The sequence below is a fragment of the Rhipicephalus microplus genome, unplaced genomic scaffold (assembly GCF_043290135.1).
Source record: "Rhipicephalus microplus isolate Deutch F79 unplaced genomic scaffold, USDA_Rmic scaffold_24, whole genome shotgun sequence".
Taxonomy (NCBI): domain Eukaryota; kingdom Metazoa; phylum Arthropoda; class Arachnida; order Ixodida; family Ixodidae; genus Rhipicephalus; species Rhipicephalus microplus.
The window spans coordinates 9182768-9201977 of NW_027464597.1; the positions used below are offsets into that span (position 1 = coordinate 9182768).

At 42.2% G+C, this 19210-nt stretch overlaps 1 protein-coding gene across 5 annotated transcripts in view; it reads left to right on the plus strand.

The window, feature by feature from the left end:
* LOC142786439 (receptor-type tyrosine-protein phosphatase T-like) overlaps positions 1-19210 on the plus strand; it is a 253813-nt gene that overhangs the window by 124322 nt on the left and 110281 nt on the right. For all 5 annotated transcript variants that reach the window (XM_075884122.1, XM_075884121.1, XM_075884119.1 and 2 more), the window contains 4 exons: positions 80-305; positions 4952-5260; positions 5881-6177; positions 10236-10483. In XM_075884122.1, coding sequence (XP_075740237.1) covers positions 80-305; positions 4952-5260; positions 5881-6177; positions 10236-10483 — 1080 coding nt within the window. The remainder of the gene's footprint in view (positions 1-79; positions 306-4951; positions 5261-5880; positions 6178-10235; positions 10484-19210) is intronic.

Below are 19210 nucleotides of genomic sequence, written 5' to 3' on the forward strand. Positions count from 1 at the left end.
ATTGAAATCATTGCTTAGGTCTTAGGGCAAAACTGCCCTTTCTTTTTCAACTCTTGGTCTGTTTTCTTTCCAATCACAGAACCCTGACCACGAGAGCTGGCAGTGCTGGAGTGTGAATGTAGTACTAGAAGTCAATAATACGCTGGTGGAGTTCAATTTGACGAAGTCTCCCCCGTGGCACACAAATTGGTACAGCATACAAACGGCCCCGTACATGCCAGTGACCATCCGACTGCGCCTAAGAACACCGAACAACAAATATAGTCCGTGGACCAAGACGTGGAACGTGACATCAGCTGAAGATGGTAAGTATTATAAAAAGCTTTTAGGGCTGTATATAACTACAACTCACAGCAATCTAAGCATGAGTTCAAGTTGCTTGTGATTTATGTGAGAAAGCAATGCTGTACAAGCCATAAACATAAACATATTTTCACTCATGGCAAGACAGGGGCCATATTAGCAAACATCTGAACAATTGAGAGCATATAATTATTTACGTCTAATTACCGGGAAATGCAGCTTTTCTGATGCATTTAATAAAGCAAGTTGTGGTTGGCAATTTGAATTCTTAATTTTTTCCCATTGAAGTGAACCACACACCATTGAGACTATCATTTCTTATTTGACAGATTATGCGCAGAGTCTGTATAAATGTCATCACAGTTCAGAAGCATGGAAGCATTAATGCAGGAATGACAAGAAAGATTTTCAGAGGGCTTGCTATTACTATGGTTGCAAAATATTACTGAGGCGCTTTAACAATGTTAATAATGACTTATGCTCTTTCTTACATTATGAGCTAATTCAAAGTACATTTCAGCGGTGTGCCCACGCATTACATTGAACAGTATCAGTTCCTTGCTGTCACTTTCAAAGCTCCTTTGAAACAACTCTAATGTAGGTGTACCTCCATTTTGTAAGCCAGGCATTTTTCGTAACAAATCAGGAAAACGTCGTTTGCCAGTCCCAGTTATCAGAACTAATACTTGGCGCATTATTGTTTCCGATAGTGTGTCTACGTGGGTGTTCTGCCTCTGTGCATCTTAAAGTCGTTCTTCAGTTTTCTTTACGCAATATTTCCCATCTCTGACACTGGTGGCTAAGAAATGAACTTCTGAGAGAAGTTTCTCTTCCTGATTTTTTTTATTCGACTGCACCAGTATACATCTAATCTTTATGAAACACTTCTCTATTGCGGCTGAGGTGCTGATTTGCAGTGTTTTTGAATAACCTGAAAGAACTCGTGATGGTGGGTATAGTTTATTATATAAGGTGTATATTATTTAAAAAAAATAGAGACCCCTGAGACATGAGTCAGTGTTGATAGGGGGTAATACATGAAATACCTCAGACTGAATTTGTTATTGTGCACTAGAATGTGGTAAACACATTGGTACCTTAAGGAAGATTGATAAATTCTCGCTGGGAAAGCACCATCAGTTTCTCATAATGCCTGATTGCCAGCGTCGCCTTTAATGACCAGCTATAAGAAAGACATGGAGGCCGAGCACTCTGCTTTTGCAAAAAGGCAACCAGTCATTCTGTGTCGAACTGAAAAAATCAAATGAGCATTAACGAGTGCATGCACAAATAAACATATTTCTGTGTCTAGAAATGCCTGACACCTTGTTACTTAGTTCACTATTGGTTGGAATCTAAAAGTGAACTCATGAAAGCATGCGCGTGATTTAATTTTTTTTTCTAGCTCACAGAGCCCTATGACGCACATCACCATGCAACGTATCCCCGTTTCGTGGAAAGCAACACAGCATTCTTACGGCTACATGCACCCACAACTTTTCTCTCATGATTCACGATAAGCGCAAGAGATGCACACGCACGCGCGTGCCTGATTCAGAGTCGTAGCTAAGTATAATTTAACACGAGCAAAAGTTTCTCTGCCCGAAAATTTTAATATTTTATCGCTGCCTCCTTACACAAGTTTTCTACTATCGTCAGACGGCGCACGTTTGCGGGGGTGAAAATCTACAGTGATTAACTGAGTTCTGCAGCTTCTGCTAATTATTCAATCGTAATAAAAAAAATGTGGTGCCGACCAGGCTCATCACACTAGAAAATTCACCATGTGCCAGCCGGCCATGTTACTTTGTGCCCTTAAATGAGCGTGCTTCAAGGTCTTGCTTAGTATGATCATAATGGCAGATTCATGCATCAGTAAAAATAGCAGCATTCAAAGCTTAAATCATAACTTCTTGGTATCAAATGTAGCGCCTAAGGATACTACACAAAAGAAGGAGGACACAAAACAAGCAAACAAAAATAAACAGAGCTTGTCCTGTGGTCTGCTTCTTTTGTCTGTCGTCTTTATGCTGTGCATGCACTTCACACCATAAGGCTAAACCTTTTCGCCCAGTTTTGTGCGCTGTGACATTTCGTAGCAGCTGTTCGAAAACGAATCATTTTTCGAAGCTCTCTCTGCTTTTCTCTGTAGCACAAAACAACTGAGAACACGAAGCGACAGTGGCTATGGGCCCTGTCAATTCACGCATGTACCACGCATTATTACTGCAATAGTTTATGTTGTATTATGAATCATATATTCAGGACGCATGTATTTGTAAAGCACTAAAGTTGCTTTCACTACATTTCCAAGCAGAGGGTGGTATTGTCGCTGTATTCACAAGCATACGCATGGCTGTGTGGTATAACAACCACTTTCCACACAGACAACCCAAGTTTCATCCTCACACGAACCCATAATTTTTTTTTTCATTTTATTTGCATTTTTCTCGATTTTTCTGTAACAATTTTTCGCTCAGAACCAATGACACCAATGCCGACATCGACGTCTGAATTTCTGCGAAACGAGCTTTTAAGGCTATCGATTTATTAATCATATCACAGGGAAGTGTTCTTGGACCGTTACTATTTCTAATGTACAATAATGTCTTACCAGGTAATATTTACCCAAACGTGCTTTTTCTCAATGACTGCATTATTTACCGTCCTATTGAAATTAATTACGATCACCATGTCCTCCAGAAAGACCTTGAACCTGTTTCCCTTTGGTGTGACACTTGGCTAATGAAGAATAACATTGATGGATGTAAAATCAATAGCTCTAGCTGGTAGCTTAATACATGTACCTTTTTGTACCATATAAATAACACGAATATCGTGCATGACACACAATATAACTAGCTTGAGCTCATCCAACTTTTGCTCTTTATTGGTCAACTCATATTGATTGCAATTGCCGCAATGCTTCAAGATAATTGACCTGCATACATCGCAAGATATATCATTCTACTAAAGATATTCATAAACAAGCTTATCTAACAATTGTAAAAGCTGAGCTTAAGTATGGAGCATTCATTTCGTATTCTTATCGAAAGTATTGAATTGAAAAACTATAATTTTTAAGTAGTGCGTCTGCGTGTTTCATTTCACGTCATCACTATTGTAACGAAAGCTTGATGATTGATTTAATTGATTTGTGGGGTTTAACGTCCCAACACCACCATATGAACATATATTGTAACAAAAGCCTTACGCAAATCAACTTGGCTTGCCTCTTCATCCTTTGCACAAACATTGGCATATAACCCTGCTATCATTGTTTCATAAATACATATAGATACCTTCATCATAGCAGTTTGATACTTCACCATATATAGGTCACAATGTTTGCATAATTAGCTTAATTTTAAGCACATTTACGAAAAAGCTCATTCATTTAACTTTTCCACTCTTCAAGATAACCTTGGGAATGACCTTTCTAACGCCGCTGATTTCGAGGATAACCAAAAAAAAGCTTCAGGCATCGATTAAACGCACAGTTCCAAAAATTACGTTTCATACCACTACTATTTCCTAGTTTTTTTTGATAGCCTTCATTGGCATTTGTATGAAATTTTACGTTACACATTTTTTTTTTGCATTAGCAACCTTAGGTCGTGTTCATTCTGTAATTACATAGTTTGCAAATAACTGTGTCAAAACTTAGTGTGTAAATTATCTGTCTTGATTCAAAGTGTATTTTTTCTCTACCTCTATTTGTTGTATAGCACATAATACAAGCAGATCTGATAATGCGCTCCCACTTCTATCACAGTAACATTTTTAAGTTGTTCTCATATACTTTTTTGTCTTGTTCTATCCTATACATGTTTAAAAATTCTATATGGTATTGCCCCCCTTCCACAATGCTTCTAGGGGCCCATAAGGTAGTTTTATTTGATTAAACAAAAAATAGGTACAGATAGCTAGAATTACTAGAGTTTAAAGCGTACACGCGAAATGCCATGAAGAGGTTTCACTAAATTATTTTGAGTTTCCTTATCGGTGTGGTAGGACTTTGACATGCGTCATCAAACGATGGTTGCAAGTAGAACACTACAAGAGAACACCCAGTGAAATATAGTATTCCCTGTATGCTTTCCTTTAAGCCCTTTCGTCCCCCACCTTTCGCTCTGCCAGTCAAGGAAAATAACAGTTATAGCAATACAACAATGCGAATTGTATCATTCGCTACATTGAGCTGTTTTAGCAAGGTCTTAGTCAGATACAACATTCAAATAAGTGTGGTGCCTGATAAAGGTGAGTCTGTCTAACAATGGTAGAGTCTTAGTAGTCTGCATCATTGTTCAGTGTTACGCAGGTCACGTGACAAGAGAGAGGAGAGAATGAAGCAATAAATAAAACTAAAGCACAATGATGCTCGAAATTATGATTTGCTGGTAAATTATAATAAGAATTGTGATTATGCTATATAGTGATGTTGATGGTGTTTGAGATGATGGTGATGCTAAATGATCGTGATTATGCTCGAAACAAGACTAAGCTTCTTGTTCTAGCCTACCCTCATTTACGCTCTCGCGCTAAAGCGTGGCCATCCAACGGTTCTGTTATCGCCCTGTTATCTTTTTTCATTCGTTCTTGTGCCTTCGCACATGCATCATGACATTTCTGTCTCTCTTCCATGCAGCTCCTGGCGAGGTGGTCAACGTAAAGCTCCTTCAATGTGGCCCTCGCAACGTCACTGTCTCTTGGAGTCCACCCGAACAAAAGCACGGCGTCATCCGGGCCTATCGCGTCGTCTACAGGCTCCTCGCGTCCCGTATACGCAGCTGTAACGCACTCAACCAACTGGACACGACAATCCTGGCGTCGCCGACGCACCACAGACTGGACTTGATGCCGCTGCGTCCATACACCAACTATTTTTTATCCGTGGCAGCCCTCACGGTCAAGTACGGCCCAGAGATGAATGCAACGTTCAACACAGAGCAAGATAGTGAGTTGGCTTCAATCTGACAGGCATGGCGCACCATTCTAGCACCCTCTGGCTGTGCTTTGTTAAATTTCGCAAAAGGAGAAAGCTGAAGAAATTTATCCCTGCATTAAGGTTGGTACTCTTTGAAGCAGATAGGAATGGGAGGTCTCCCTAAAGCTTTGGTCTGTAATACCGCCTTGTGTACGTTCATTTGTATATCACGTTTCGTAACTATGTAAACCATGTCTATGATTCTGGTAATTTAAACTGTGAGGCCAGAAGCCGTGGTGCCATGCAACCAGTACTTTAACTATGTTTCATCCACGATTATCCTTCTTTTTTGTCTTCGATTGAATAGGGCTTTTTACGCCAGATGGGCTATCACTAACAGGCTACGTAGAATTTGTCAGGGAATTTTACAGGTTGTGAACAGTTGATACATGAAAAAAGGACAGCGTGATATTACTCTTTTTTTGTGCAACTGATTGCTTCAACTGATAAACGTTTTATTTTAATTAATTTAAGAGAAAAAAAACAATTGACTGTAACATTTTCTCTATTTGTCGTAAGTGTGTTTATTAATTTCATTTGCTGCCACAAAAACGTGCTCAGGAAACAGTTATTTGATACCTTTAATGCAGTTCCAGAAGGAGTGCCAACTCAATTGCACTATGCAAATATTTCACGGAGCTTGGACACGCTAACGTGGGCTGAGGTACCCTGCGGACTACGTAATGGGCCCATCACATCGTACTATGTGGAAATCGACAGCGTTGACCATTGGGAGAACAAGCTGCGACAAACAACGGTTAACTCGACTTCGATAACCTACCGGGATCTGCTGCCGTACACTCGATACCGAGCCAAGGTGTATGCCGAGAATGCTGCTGGCCGTTCGCAAATGTTTGCCTCCACCAACTTCACAACGCCTATTGCTCGTAAGTTTACATAGGGGTAATTATATTAATATAGGGGTAATATTTTTATTCCTATATCTGCAATGTTGCACTAAACTCATATGTTAGGTATTAGGCTACAGCATGCTCACAGAAGTTTGTTTATTAGGTGCATAGCTTATTACACAAATTACAAGGTAAGCAATTTTAAGTACTAGAGCACCCACTATGCCATTATTTATTTTTCTTCTCTGGTCGAAGCTATACATCCCTTAGGCATAATGTGGACTTTATTGATGCTGTGCCTGAAGGATGCATGGATGAATCGATGAATGGTAAAGTCTCACTGAGGATCTTAAGAGACGTGACTAGAGGGCAGTGGGTTCTTCCTATGTTGGGACGGGCAGGCTGAGAATAACTGACGTATCGGGGGCTCTATGGATGGCACAAAGCTGGTGCCATTTGTTGGGGTTTCTGATGGTAGTGCGCCTTTTGACAGGCTCGCCTTGATTATTGCCCAGTAACGACTGTCATTGCAAAAGCATGTGCTGTAAGCTAGCTGGCAATCCACAATGACGATACAAGCTTCGAGAAATGTTTTATGAAACAAAACATTTCAACATGAATCATTTTTGTAGGATTCTAAGCCTCACCTTGGCTCTGTGTAGTTTTCTGTAAAAATGGGGGTACAACGCTGCTGCCAAGGTAGAAGTGCTGTGAAATCTCATCTTTTCTGAATAATTGATGTCCGTTGTCCTGCGCCGTAAGCTGGGGCGAACCTCCGCAGACGCGGATCCCCAGGCCTAGCGTCGGAGTGGGTCAGCTTGTGGAGGTTTGTGGGGGCTCTTTCAAAATATCCCATGCCAGATGTAAACAACATTAAGATGTGAATAATGATGTCTTGTGCACTGAGGATACGGTGCTGTTCCTGGGAGATTGCGCCAATGGTGAAAGCATGAATGGCTGTCTGGGAGTGATTGAATAGAGTCGCCTCTTTTGATTGAAGAGAACGGTGGAGATGGCCATCTGCTCGGCAGCGCTCGAGGAAGCACATTCGATTCACAGTCGGCCATGCTGTGCCTGACGACGATGAATACTTATGGCTGATACTTTTTTCAATAGGTTAAAAGCTTTAAACAACTATCCATTGGGCAATTCACTTTGTGTGACGCCTGGTACTTATTTGGCTCTGTTACACTCTGTGCTAAACATGTTAAAGTGATTATTTATTCTACACTGTAAAACAGTTTGTGTCCTTGAAAGAATTTCAGGAAGTCAAGCACACTTTACCAATTCAAAATTTGCAAAAAGTAGGTTTAGCGTGCTAAGTTTCATTGCGCAAGAAGACATGAACCTAAACAAGAGTGGATGACGCACAGAGGGCAAACTATCAACAAAAGTTCATGCTCTGTGTGTCGTTGTCTCTTCTTTTAGTCCTTGTCTTGTTTGTGGAATCTAAACTTGGCATCGTAAATCACAAAGCCCAATTGTCAGCCATTCTGGAGTAAATATGCTTTCATTTTTCAAGTAGACTTCAAGGGGCTATGTTCTAACTAAAACACTCTTTGTGAGCCGCCGCCTGACTTGCCAGGAGATACTAAGTGCACGTTCAATCTGCGTCATTTGGTTGGTTAGTTGGTTCTTCCAAATGTTGGTGAAACCCACTCTGGGGGCTAAGATCATTCACTGTACATGCCTTGCCAATTAAACTAATTCATTTACTGAGGCAAACGATTGAAAGTGATTTTATCAGGCCTACAGAGTTTTAATATCGTGCCTAACAAAGAAAACGAGCCTTTAAATGTAGACTTCTTTCCATATTCAGGAGTCAACAGTGTTTGGGGTAATCGAAACGCCAATGGCCCATACCACAGCATGACAGATAATTACTGGCACTCTCTAGTTAAAGATCGTTTCGATCTTCAGCAAGCTTTATATATGTGTCTGTTTTCCGACAACCTTCAAGCACGCTGTAAATTCACGCTTATTTTTCTAATACAAAATGCTAGTTTATATGAAAGACAAATATCCCCACTGGCAAGAATGCCGAATCAAGATACTATATGGTTTTATATACCAGATGGTCAGAGGAACGCTATAAAGTCACAACACTTTGTCCATGGCGTGTTTTACAATACGCTGTCTTGTGCATATTATTTGGTGTCAATTAATCCAGACTTGCACGTTCTTTGAGTGGTAAACTTTATTTTTCTCACTTTTTTTTCAGCCAGTCGAAACACCCAATAATAAGCATGCTAGGCAAATGGCAATAATCGTTGGTGTGGGTGTTGGTATGCGTGTAAAAATGTTTTCGTAGGGTTGTAAGAGTGTTGGTTTTAGACACTGCAAAACGTCCTTAAATATCCAAACAGGTTCACCGCATACATTACGCCTGCATATTGTATTTCCGCTATGAAGTATCGAGCCCCAGCGTGCCTTTGTGGTAGAATACTTCGTTGCCACGAAAAGCCTGTAATTCCATCTGGTCCTGTGTATATTTTTTGTCAAGTCGTGCTATGATGGTTAAAATGACTGTCTACCATCCTTCATTGCTCTACTGTTTTGTGTCGCAATTGGAAGCGTACTATGTAAAGTGTCTAATGTTGCAGCGGTTTCTCTGGAAAGTGCGTAAAAAAATTTTAAACACAATTTTTCTGTCCACGTTATGTCTCCTTTCATTGGTGGGATGAATGCCCACAACACTGGTCGGTGCCGATGAAAGTTAGAAACTGAAAACGCTTGCGGTTTTTGCAGGCTTCATCAAGTTTGGTTATTAATAAAAAAAATAACTCAGTGGTTGCTTTAGGCACGCACACACGTTCTTGCTGTTCTCATGAGCGGCGGCGGACGCCGTGGTGGCGTTTCTTCACCGTTTGCAGGCAGGCACTCGAACACACCGCTGCCAGCGCCACTGGGCACCTATTTGAACGTTTGAGAAAAACAAAACGAAAATTGGTCTCTGGTGCAACGCAAAGCTGCCTCAAATGAAGAAAATACGATTTCAGGGTAAACATGTTTGTTTTCAAACGAAATAAGTCTACCTGCGAAGTTTTTTGTCCTAGCAATAATTTGTCAAGATTGACCACGTTCGCTGTTGGGTGGCGCTAGTGGTCACATTTCATTGACTTCCAGCATCAAGTTAAAATTATATTTCTCTTTTTTTTCTGCCACGAAAGCATGCTCGTAGCCACCGACGTGATGAACGATCTTTTCACTTGCGCCACAATCAGAAAAATTTTTCCGAGCAGTAAACAGTCCCTTTAAAGGCCAACTCTGGTGATTTTTTAGGTAAATGAATCCCTCAAGAACGGACGCTGTGATACAGAACTGGCCCGCAGTCTCACACTAACTGAGGGAAACACACCAAAGACACGACGCACCAGACTACATGAGCCCTTTCACTACAACTACAGCCTCCACCCTGACCACATCGACCCGAAGCTTCGCTTATCTATCGCATTTAGCTGGAAGTCGCTTTCGTCAAAGCATATACCTCGTTAATCGGAATGACTGACAGTGCGGTATGTGATGTTTGTGACATGAACGAAAATATTGAACACCTCCTGTGTCACTGTCATCGATTCGCCTCAGAGAGACAAGTACTTGCTAACGCATTGCGATCCACCACCTTCCGTGCTGGTGCTGTTACAGTACCATTCACATTACTCGACAGTCCACAAGGCAGTCAAAGCCTTGTGGACGGCGGGTTTGTTGGGGCGCCTCTGACTTTAAGTGGAGTTATACACGCTGCAGTGAATTTGCTGTCTGTCTCTACCTTTTTCTTTTCCTTCTCTTCCCTCTTTTCTCTTTCTCATCTTCCTCGCCCCCTTCCTTAATCCCCCAGTGTAGGGTAGCCAGTCTTCCTGGTTAACCTACCGGCCTTTTCCCTTTCTGTTTGATTCCTTCCTGTTCTTCCACCATTCTTTTCGGTATAGTAACTTGAAAAACGCACATGCCTTTAATGGCAAATAAATAAGAATTTGAATAGGGGTTCACCTAATCTATTTTGCTTAGCATGTGAAGTGTTGCTGAGTGCATTTTTTTTCTTTTTTTTTTCGGAATATTGTCGTCATGAGTGCCCGTAAATCTCTTTAACTCAGCTCCGCGCGCTCCTGGAGGTCTGGACTACGATCTGATTTCTCAAGACAGCATATTGCTCATGTGGGAAGCTCCCTATCCTCCAGCCGGTGTTCTGGAACACTACCAGCTGCAATACTGGAAGGCAAAAACAAGTTACCAACCTATTCGGATATTGATCAATGACACCATGTACTCTGCAAGGGACCATGAAATGCAACCATGTTTCACGGTGCGCGGACTAGAGGAAAACATGGTGTATAACTTCATGGTAAGCTTTTGCAGTACTGATATTCTAGATAAGACACCGCGACATAATTATTGTTTTGAATAGCATACATTCCAAGTGGCTCAGACAATACTCTGAAACTTTCCTAGCACATGATCATCCGTGTGAAAATAAGCCTGTTTTGCCATTTCATTGCACGCATTTCAAGTTAGTTGAGCGAGGTATCGCCAAATCTTGTTTCTTCAATGCTTTGCGTAACTCCTGTGTCCGCAAGATAGCTGAAAGCTTTGTTGAGTAATCGTCAGGGTTGATAAAAGCTGATAACCTCGACCACGTGCAAGTATCTGTTGCTCCGTGAACTTCAGGCAAAAGTGAACGCTAGCGTAGTACAACATGTGTCAGCGAAACAAGCTGTCGCCGTAATCAAGTATATGCACATGATTGGGCACTAACTGAGGAAAGTGGCACAGCGTGTTAATGTGAGCGTGGTCTTTACGGCTCCTAAAAAATTGAATCGCCTGTGAAGACTGTCCGTTCCACCACCAAGACCCACAGTCAGATGCTATAAATTTATACACTGCATTTGTAATGTGTTGTGTCAGCTGCCCTTATTGTGTGAACAATACTACTTCGGCAAAACAGGTCGCCATTTAAATGGGACGCTGAAGGAATATCTGTACAATATTGACGACTACAAACAAGGGTGGCTGCTTGTTCATTGCAGCACATGTGGGTGCAGGCCAAAGTTTTCAAATTGCACTATATATGCAACACGCAGGAATCGCACAACTTGCGAGATAATTGAAGGAGGAAACATATGTTCATTAAATAATGATCGTGATAGCACCCGTTATGTTGTGCTCACCGATAATGAAAAGTTGCTTGGCAGTGGGATGTACCTGGGCAATATCAGTATTTTTCACGCAAGACTGGTGCAAGCTGGTGAGTTCATAAAAGCAAAGACTTTCTCAAGAGATAAATTGTTGCCAGTTCAGCACCCTGTCTCGTATAAATATATATTCTATCCCCGCTTGTCATATGCACTTCTAAGCACTCTCTATCATGTTCCACGAACTCGCCCAAATCCTACTGTCTCTTAATTATCATTGCATGTTTGCACCTTCCTTGGTTTCACTCCTGCTCAACGCCGCGGTGAGCGCCAGCGCCTACGTCGCCGCCAGTGTTAGTGTTAGCGCCTACTGCTTCCCATCTATACATGGTTTCCTTTAGCGGAACGTGCCGTCATTTTTTAGTTCGCTTTTGTTGGAAAAGCGCTATAAAGCTTCTGCCAGGAACTGCCCTTTACTAACTTTGTGCCACCATGTTATTGCATAACGTTGTAAGCTGAGGCATGAGAGAGGTTAAGAGATTAAGAAGTTTGCGGGTATAAATTGGCAGCAGCAAGCACAGGACCGAGTTGAGTGGCGGAACATGGGAGTGGCCTTTGTCCTGCAGTGGATGTAGGCTGCTGCTGCTAATGATGATAATAATGGTGATGATGATGATGATGATGATTATGTAAGCTGAGGCACATGGCTGCAAACGGAGAAGGTGTTGATGCAAAGGCTTGCTGAATATTAGTACGAAAGCTGGGGATCTGATTTGATGATGTCGTCCACCTGGCTGAACTTCATGAAACTTAGCGCATCCATGAACTATTGTATCGTTTCTTGTTCAATTGGCGCATAGCGTTGTGGCACTACTGTAAGGGATCATCAGCAATAGGTGACAGGATAGCCACCTTGCAGTAATGCAGCTTCAACGCCTTACTGATCGGCATCGAAAGAAAGCACCACTGCCTTCTTTAAATTGAAAAATAAAACCGAAATCGGCGCTGGCATTAGTGCGCGCCACAGTGCTGCAAAACTGGCTGGTCTCTCTGTCCAAATGACGCTTTATGTTTTTGCAGTTGTGGTTTAGTAATGACGAACATGTTGGGGTTGAAACGCTGAATGAAGTCAATTGTTCCTCGAAAAGTTTGCAGTTGCTTACAATTCTTGGGCTCGTGTATTTCCAGAATTTCTTGAACGCGCTCTGAGTTTTTGTGTGAACCTTGTGATCGTGTAGATGTGTCCCCAGTGGCAAACCACATTCATAAGAAGGTGCACATTCTTAGGTGAAGGGAGAGGTCATGCTTGCGGCAGCGTGTCAACCAAAGTTTCAGGTTTAAGATAGCTTCCTTCTTTTTTTTTTGCCCTGACCAGTGTATCAATCATAACCATCGTGACATTGAGCAGGTCGTGCATTATTCAGTGAATTGCAGCTTGAAAAGTTTATGGGGCTGATCATGTACCAAAGGGCATTCTTAGGGATAGATACTGCCCGTAAGGCATACCCATACTGCAGATATTGGGACTTTCTTTAGGTAATTTGATTTGCCAAAATCCAGATGCCGCATTTATGTTAAAAAAAAGTCAATTGGGACAGCCATGGAAAGACGTCTTCTAAAACTAGCATTGGGCAGTTTTCTCGAAGGAACGCACTGTTCAGAGCCGTTGAATAGAGGCAAATGGGTACTTTGTCTTGTTTTTTTTTTTGACCACGGTGAGCATGTGGCTGGACCATTTGGTAGGTCCATTTACCTTTGTAATGACGTTCTGCTACTCCACGCACTGCACGTCCGCCAGCACTGGCTCACATTGTCACAGTAGCACTCCTAGCCGGCACGATGGTTACCGGGATGCTGGGTTTCAGCTACATTTACCCCTTCCCATCATTTCGTGGACAGAGTCTCCTGAAAGTATCAGCAAAAGGTTAGGCTGCAGGGTTTAGTTGTCTGCCATAAACTTTTTGTACGCGGCATATAAATCTCAGCCATCCTGCGACTGTCAAGTTCAGTGTAACTGCGACATCTTTATGGACGAAAAAGTGTTTTTCGCATTTGTTACTACTAACGCAGAGTGGAAACACCTGTTAATCTTAAAAATGAACGAAACATCGCTTCTACAATCTGAAGAATTTCGGCACTTGCAATTCACATGGAACACCGCAAAATGCCTTTCCCGTCAATGTGAGGTGACCCTCACAAGCTTTCGCTGTAGAGTTCCTCTGTTAAATTTTTATCTTAGCAAATCAGGATTTTCATTAACTAACCTATGTGTAGTTTGCAATGAACCGGAAACAATAGATCACTTTCTTCTCACATGCCGTCACTTCGCCTCACTGCGTCGAATAATTCTTGAAAGACCGATTGGTATGCTCGGATCGCCAGTCAATACATCCATCCTGTTATCGTTTGGAGCCAGTCAGTTGGGTGTGGGCCACAGTGCTATTCTGTCAGCGCTACATAAATTCATTCAGGCAACCGGAAGGATACGCTGCTGGTGGTACTGCCAGATATATCCAATTCTTTCTCCCCCTTCCTCATTCTTGGTAATTTGTTTTATATTCTGGTTTATCGCATTCTTCTGCAATTTTTTCACATTTTTTCAAAAGGACTATATTATTGTTCCTATGTAATTTCTCTTTATTATTTTTAGCAAGCGTTGTAAAAAATGATCTATTATGAGGTACAGTGTGGCCAATTCCCCATGTGGGTATGAGCCAAAATCTCCTAGGAGACAAGACAAGACAGTTACACTTCTGTCATGTCCTGATGATGAAAGAACGCTGTCAGTGACATGTTACGAGGTTTCTTGAACTTATCAGACACTCTTGCTAAGTCTAGTTATAAGATTCTGCAACAGTTTCCTTCCGTGTCCAGCTTCTAAGTCACCGCTTGATCTTCAATGTGAAATATGGCTTTTTATAATCGACTTCAACCGAGTTGATATTAAGCCCAGTGAGACAAAAATTGCTGCCGCAAAGTACGTCTCTGGCCGTATACTTCCTGCAGCTACTTTCTTTGTCAGCTTCTGTTTTGTGTGGCCCGAAATAATTTGCAAACCTGCGCAAAGTGGTTTGGTGTCTTCCACATGCGGCAGCTCTTTCCCCGCGCTGTGTAGTTTCCGCTGCATCTGGTAGCCGCAAATGCTGCTTACGTCTCTATAAGTTGCAACGGAGTTCAAAATCTTCTGTGTGCTCCTCCGGCTGCAGCGCTTATTTCTTTGAAGTGCTGATTTCTTTGCTCATCAGTATGGCACGTTTCTACAGTTTTTTTTTTTGTACGAAGAATTTTCTGCCAACAGTTTATGGTGCAACAGCTTATCTCTAAGGACTAGAAGGATGCTACTGCCTCTTATTCATTTTTAGAAGATCAAATTGGCAGCTCCTTCATCTAAATCAACCATTCATTTATCATCTCATCATCTTATCAGTCCCTTGAGCCACATCGGAATTCGTGCAGCGTTTAGGTTTTCACTGGCCTATAGTAGCACTAAAATTTTTTCGCATAACTTGGGCACCATTTTTGTCCTTTTCCACCCGAAACTAGAAAGTGTTGTATTCTTTTTGCCTCGTTCGTCTATGCTGACCGAAAATGTTATGCCTGCACCTTGCTTGGCTGCCTGATCAAAAGAGTTTGTGGCAAACAGTTCAAACTTACTCTTCTATGCTCTCCAGCCAAGCCAGGCGTCGACTGGCGTATCTATGAGCTTCGTCACTGGCAGTAGAGTTGATGGGCCTGGTAGCGTTGGTAGCGACGGGGACGTTGTCGAGAATGGCATCGTCAACACCTCAACTGTGGGCTGCTGCCACCATGCGGGCTGTAGGCAGTCCGGCCAAGGTGTATGTAAACTGGTAGCGTAACTTTCTTAGAAGCCCATGTATCCAGTACCTGGTGGCTCGTTGCTACCGTCGTCCTCTATCTATGGAGAAGAGAACTAAAAACGAGCAAAAAATAGAAACTATGATATCTCAACCGCAAGTGATAGCGACGTCAGCAATTAAACCTACGTGGCACAAAATGAAGTTTTTTTCTTTATTGCTGACCTCTTAGGTATCATGATAAATATGCAATTCTATTGAACTTTATGGCTCGCTAATTGCATGTGCGAGAGAAAGGGAAGAATAACATAAAGATTTGAGGAGCAAGATTGTTTTATAAGCTAAAGAGTGCACTTGCAATATGCATCATAAAATTTGCTGATGAAGCTTTAAAACAACTATTCATAAGCACAATAGCATAACTGTACGAAAACTCACGTTGCTCAATCGCGGAAAACTACTGCAGTGTGACAGCAGTTTTCATAATATTGCTTCAGCAGCCGTCTACACAGTCTTTTTGCTTAGTGTGTTGCAATCGCCATCACTAAATTGGAGGACACGCCAACCATTTTCCAGCGAAGGCAGTCGGCAGTCATTGGAGCGACTATCTAGACATTCTTTGAGCTAGATAAGCTTTGAAATGTCACTCCAGTGAACATCAGATTAGCAAATAAATAAACTGTTGAAGACACAAAAGCACACATGCAAAAGTGAGCGACGCCTCGTTGACCTGGCAATGCGCCGATGTAAATACAAGCACTAATAGCAGATCATCCTATGGATCGCATGGATACACCCCCCGCCCCCATTTAGGGCACTGCGCAAAAAAATGAGGCATTCGGTCATTTAGCCAACTGTAACATAAATTGTAAATTAATTTATAGTTACCTTTGCATACACAGGGTGTTTCAGGTAACTTTAGTCAGAGTTTAAAAATATGTCGGAACACATAATCACGACGCGACCAAATGCATGTTGCTCACTATTGCCTGGAGTAAGTCAGAGAGTTTTTTGTGTTCTCAAATACTGTCTAATTAGATATGTTTAGTTAACTAACTTTTCAAGAAACGAAAATAGATAAAAAATTTCAATGATAAAGTTGTAGATCGGTTTGCAAAATGTCCGGTCAGACAATTCTGAACTTCATATTTGTTAGGTATTAGTGTTTTTTTGCTAATTATAAATGCTCGAGAAATACAAAAAGTATCACGAAACGAACCCGCACGTGCGCCAGTGCACGCAATTATTTTAGTGGTCTCTTATAGGGAGCTTTAAAATATCGTTTGCAAGCGCTGCTGACGTTGCGGTCATAGCGGGCACCTTATGAGCTTTACAATAGCGTTTTCCCTGCTGCAAACTGCAACGCACGATCGCAGCGACACCGTAGCCTCGAAACCAGCGCTTGCGCGCACATGTGGGCCGCCATCACCACCCGTGGCCTCGAAACCAGCGGTAGCGGGGCACATGCGGGGCGCCATCACTGCACGCGATTTCAGATTTTTTCGCGTGCGGTCCGCGAACGCGAACGCCGACTCGTGTTACGACGCATGCGCAGTGGCAGTGACCGCACTTCAAGGGCTCGCAGTGCACTATTCTAAAGCTCCATAATGTTCCACGTGCGAATGACCACAGCAGTTGCTGCATTGTGCTGTCTCCGCTTGGCCGCAACGACGGTAGTGGCTTTACGATGAACACGTTTCGCTATCGGCCACAAAAAGGGTGACCGCTGTGACTTCTTATCGCTGTCATGAACCGTTGCGAGGGAAGCGTGCCGTTCGTAAGCGGAACGTTAGGGAGTGCTTGAATCATCGTGCGCACTGACGCGCGAGCGGGTTTGTCACGTGGTAATTTTTTTGTATTTCGCGGGCATTTACATTTAGCCGAAAAACACTAATACCTAAGAGATATAAAGTAGAAAACTGTCAGATTGAACATTTTGCAAACCGATCTATAACTTTCTTATTGAAATTTTTATGTTCGTTTCTTGAAAAGGTAGGTAATTGAATGTATATAAATAAACTATATTTGAGAGCACAAAAAAAATAATCTGGCTAACTCCCGACAACGGTGAGTAACATGCATTTCGCCGCGTCATTATTACGTGTTCCGGCATATTTTCAAACTCTGGCTAGAGTTACATGGGGCACCCTTTATAAAATTATGACTATTCAAAAAAGAGTTACCTTAGGGCTGAAGTACAAAGGGCCTGATCCAAATAAAGTTTATTTCTCTATATTAAGCTTTTGGTTTAGGTTATTATTCACTTCTCACCTAGTCGTCGGGTGTCAGTCATCGACGGGCGTTGATGCCTGTGGTGATAGGTTTTCGACACATTTCGTTCCAAGTTTCGTGACCTCTACAATTGAATCATGGTCCGGTAATGATTCAGTGAGGCCAGTAAAATAAAAACAGATTATGAATTCAGTGACGTTAACATCAAGTGTTAGTATTGGGGGGTGAGCTATCAGTATGATAGCAAAATCTGGATACAATTCTGTCCACAACAGGTACGCGTAAACTCTACGCCACCTGGCTAAGTTCACTTAGTGACGGCCAGGTTAAGCCTGATCGCCCTCCCACGATTCATCTGGATGGCCAGGGATGGCCAGGTCAGGTCCTCGTACTTGCGTGCTTTGTGAGGCCGCAGCGCAGCCTCACAACGCATGCTCGAATTCCGCATCGTCACCGCACGGGGGAGTGTCTGGGCTTGAGAATCGTTCGGAAAATACTGTATGCAATGCCACAGGGCACCCTTGGGTGTTTGTTTGTTGTAGTTCAAAGTGACACTTTGAGCCCTGCTCATCAAGGAATACAGGAAAATAGAACACTTTCTATAAACACGCTGCATTTCAGGCGGGAGAGAAAAATGCACGCTGAAGGAAAGTTTGTAAAGCTCAATATAGAAAATTTGTGATTTAAAATGTATTCTTTATATAATTTCAGTGCCACACACGTAGTTATTTTGTAGAAGTGTGTCCCTCCTGTGAGTACGTTGAAAACGCTCCGCAGCAATAAAAAGGCGATGAATGTCACCGATCTCGGGACTCTTGCCATCCTTGCGCTGCCTTGCGAGATTTAGCGCATTTGATTTGCAGAAATAAGTGTTCATGTGCTTCGGCTTGCTGACAAAATTTCCCTCACACTACCAACCGCTAGATTCCTAATTCACTCAAAATGGTAAAGCGACTGCCACAGAAAGACGTTGGCCCCAACTTTGATCCGAGGAGCAGGACCTGTTTTTGCAATCCGTGTGAATTTCCCTGTGGCGTCGTGCTATACCAACGAGTGCTTGTGAGTTTCTTGATCAACTGAGCCAAAATGGCTGATTGGGAAAGTTGGTGATACGTGATTGCTTGAATTACGAGCGCGTCACGTGGACAATGACAAGTGCTGACTACCAACTGAAAGTTTAATAGGAAAGCTGTGAGAAATTATACCCTGAAAGATAAATGTTTTGTAAACACGTATGGATAATACCATATCGCAAACTAAATATACACGAGTCAACTATCAATAGCTCTTTCCGACAAGGAGCTGAGGTTTTCGGACATTAGCAGATGCCGTAGATGCTGAAAATTTTCTGTAAGGCAAGGTGAGTTTAGGTTAGATGAGGCTGACGTACATCTTTTATCGGTGGTGATATATGATATGGTATGTGTACTGGCGGCGTGTGCCGCCAACGAATGAACGACTAGACAACTTAAGTGCCCATCGGAACAAAAGCCCCTTTATTCCCACTTGTGCATGCTTATATACATAAACAATACTGGCGCCACCTGCAGCAGTAATCGCAGAACGGAAACCAGATAGAGCAATATACAACACATTACCTTCCTTAAAAACAGCTATATGATTTAGCGATTTAGTAGGTTAGTATGTTAGCACATATGCAAAAACGCTATACAAAAAATACAACCTGTACAATGAACGTAACTATTTAGTATTACAAAATCATATAACTTACAAAACGAATCCACCACACTGGATACGTCCCTTTCATTCACCTTAGCAAAAATTCTGTTGCTACACCTTGTAGACATAACACTCTGATGATAGTCTCTTTCTTGGTGGTTGCACCCTGCAATGCTGTGTGGCTGCTTTTGGAAATTTGGCTGACTCCGTCGC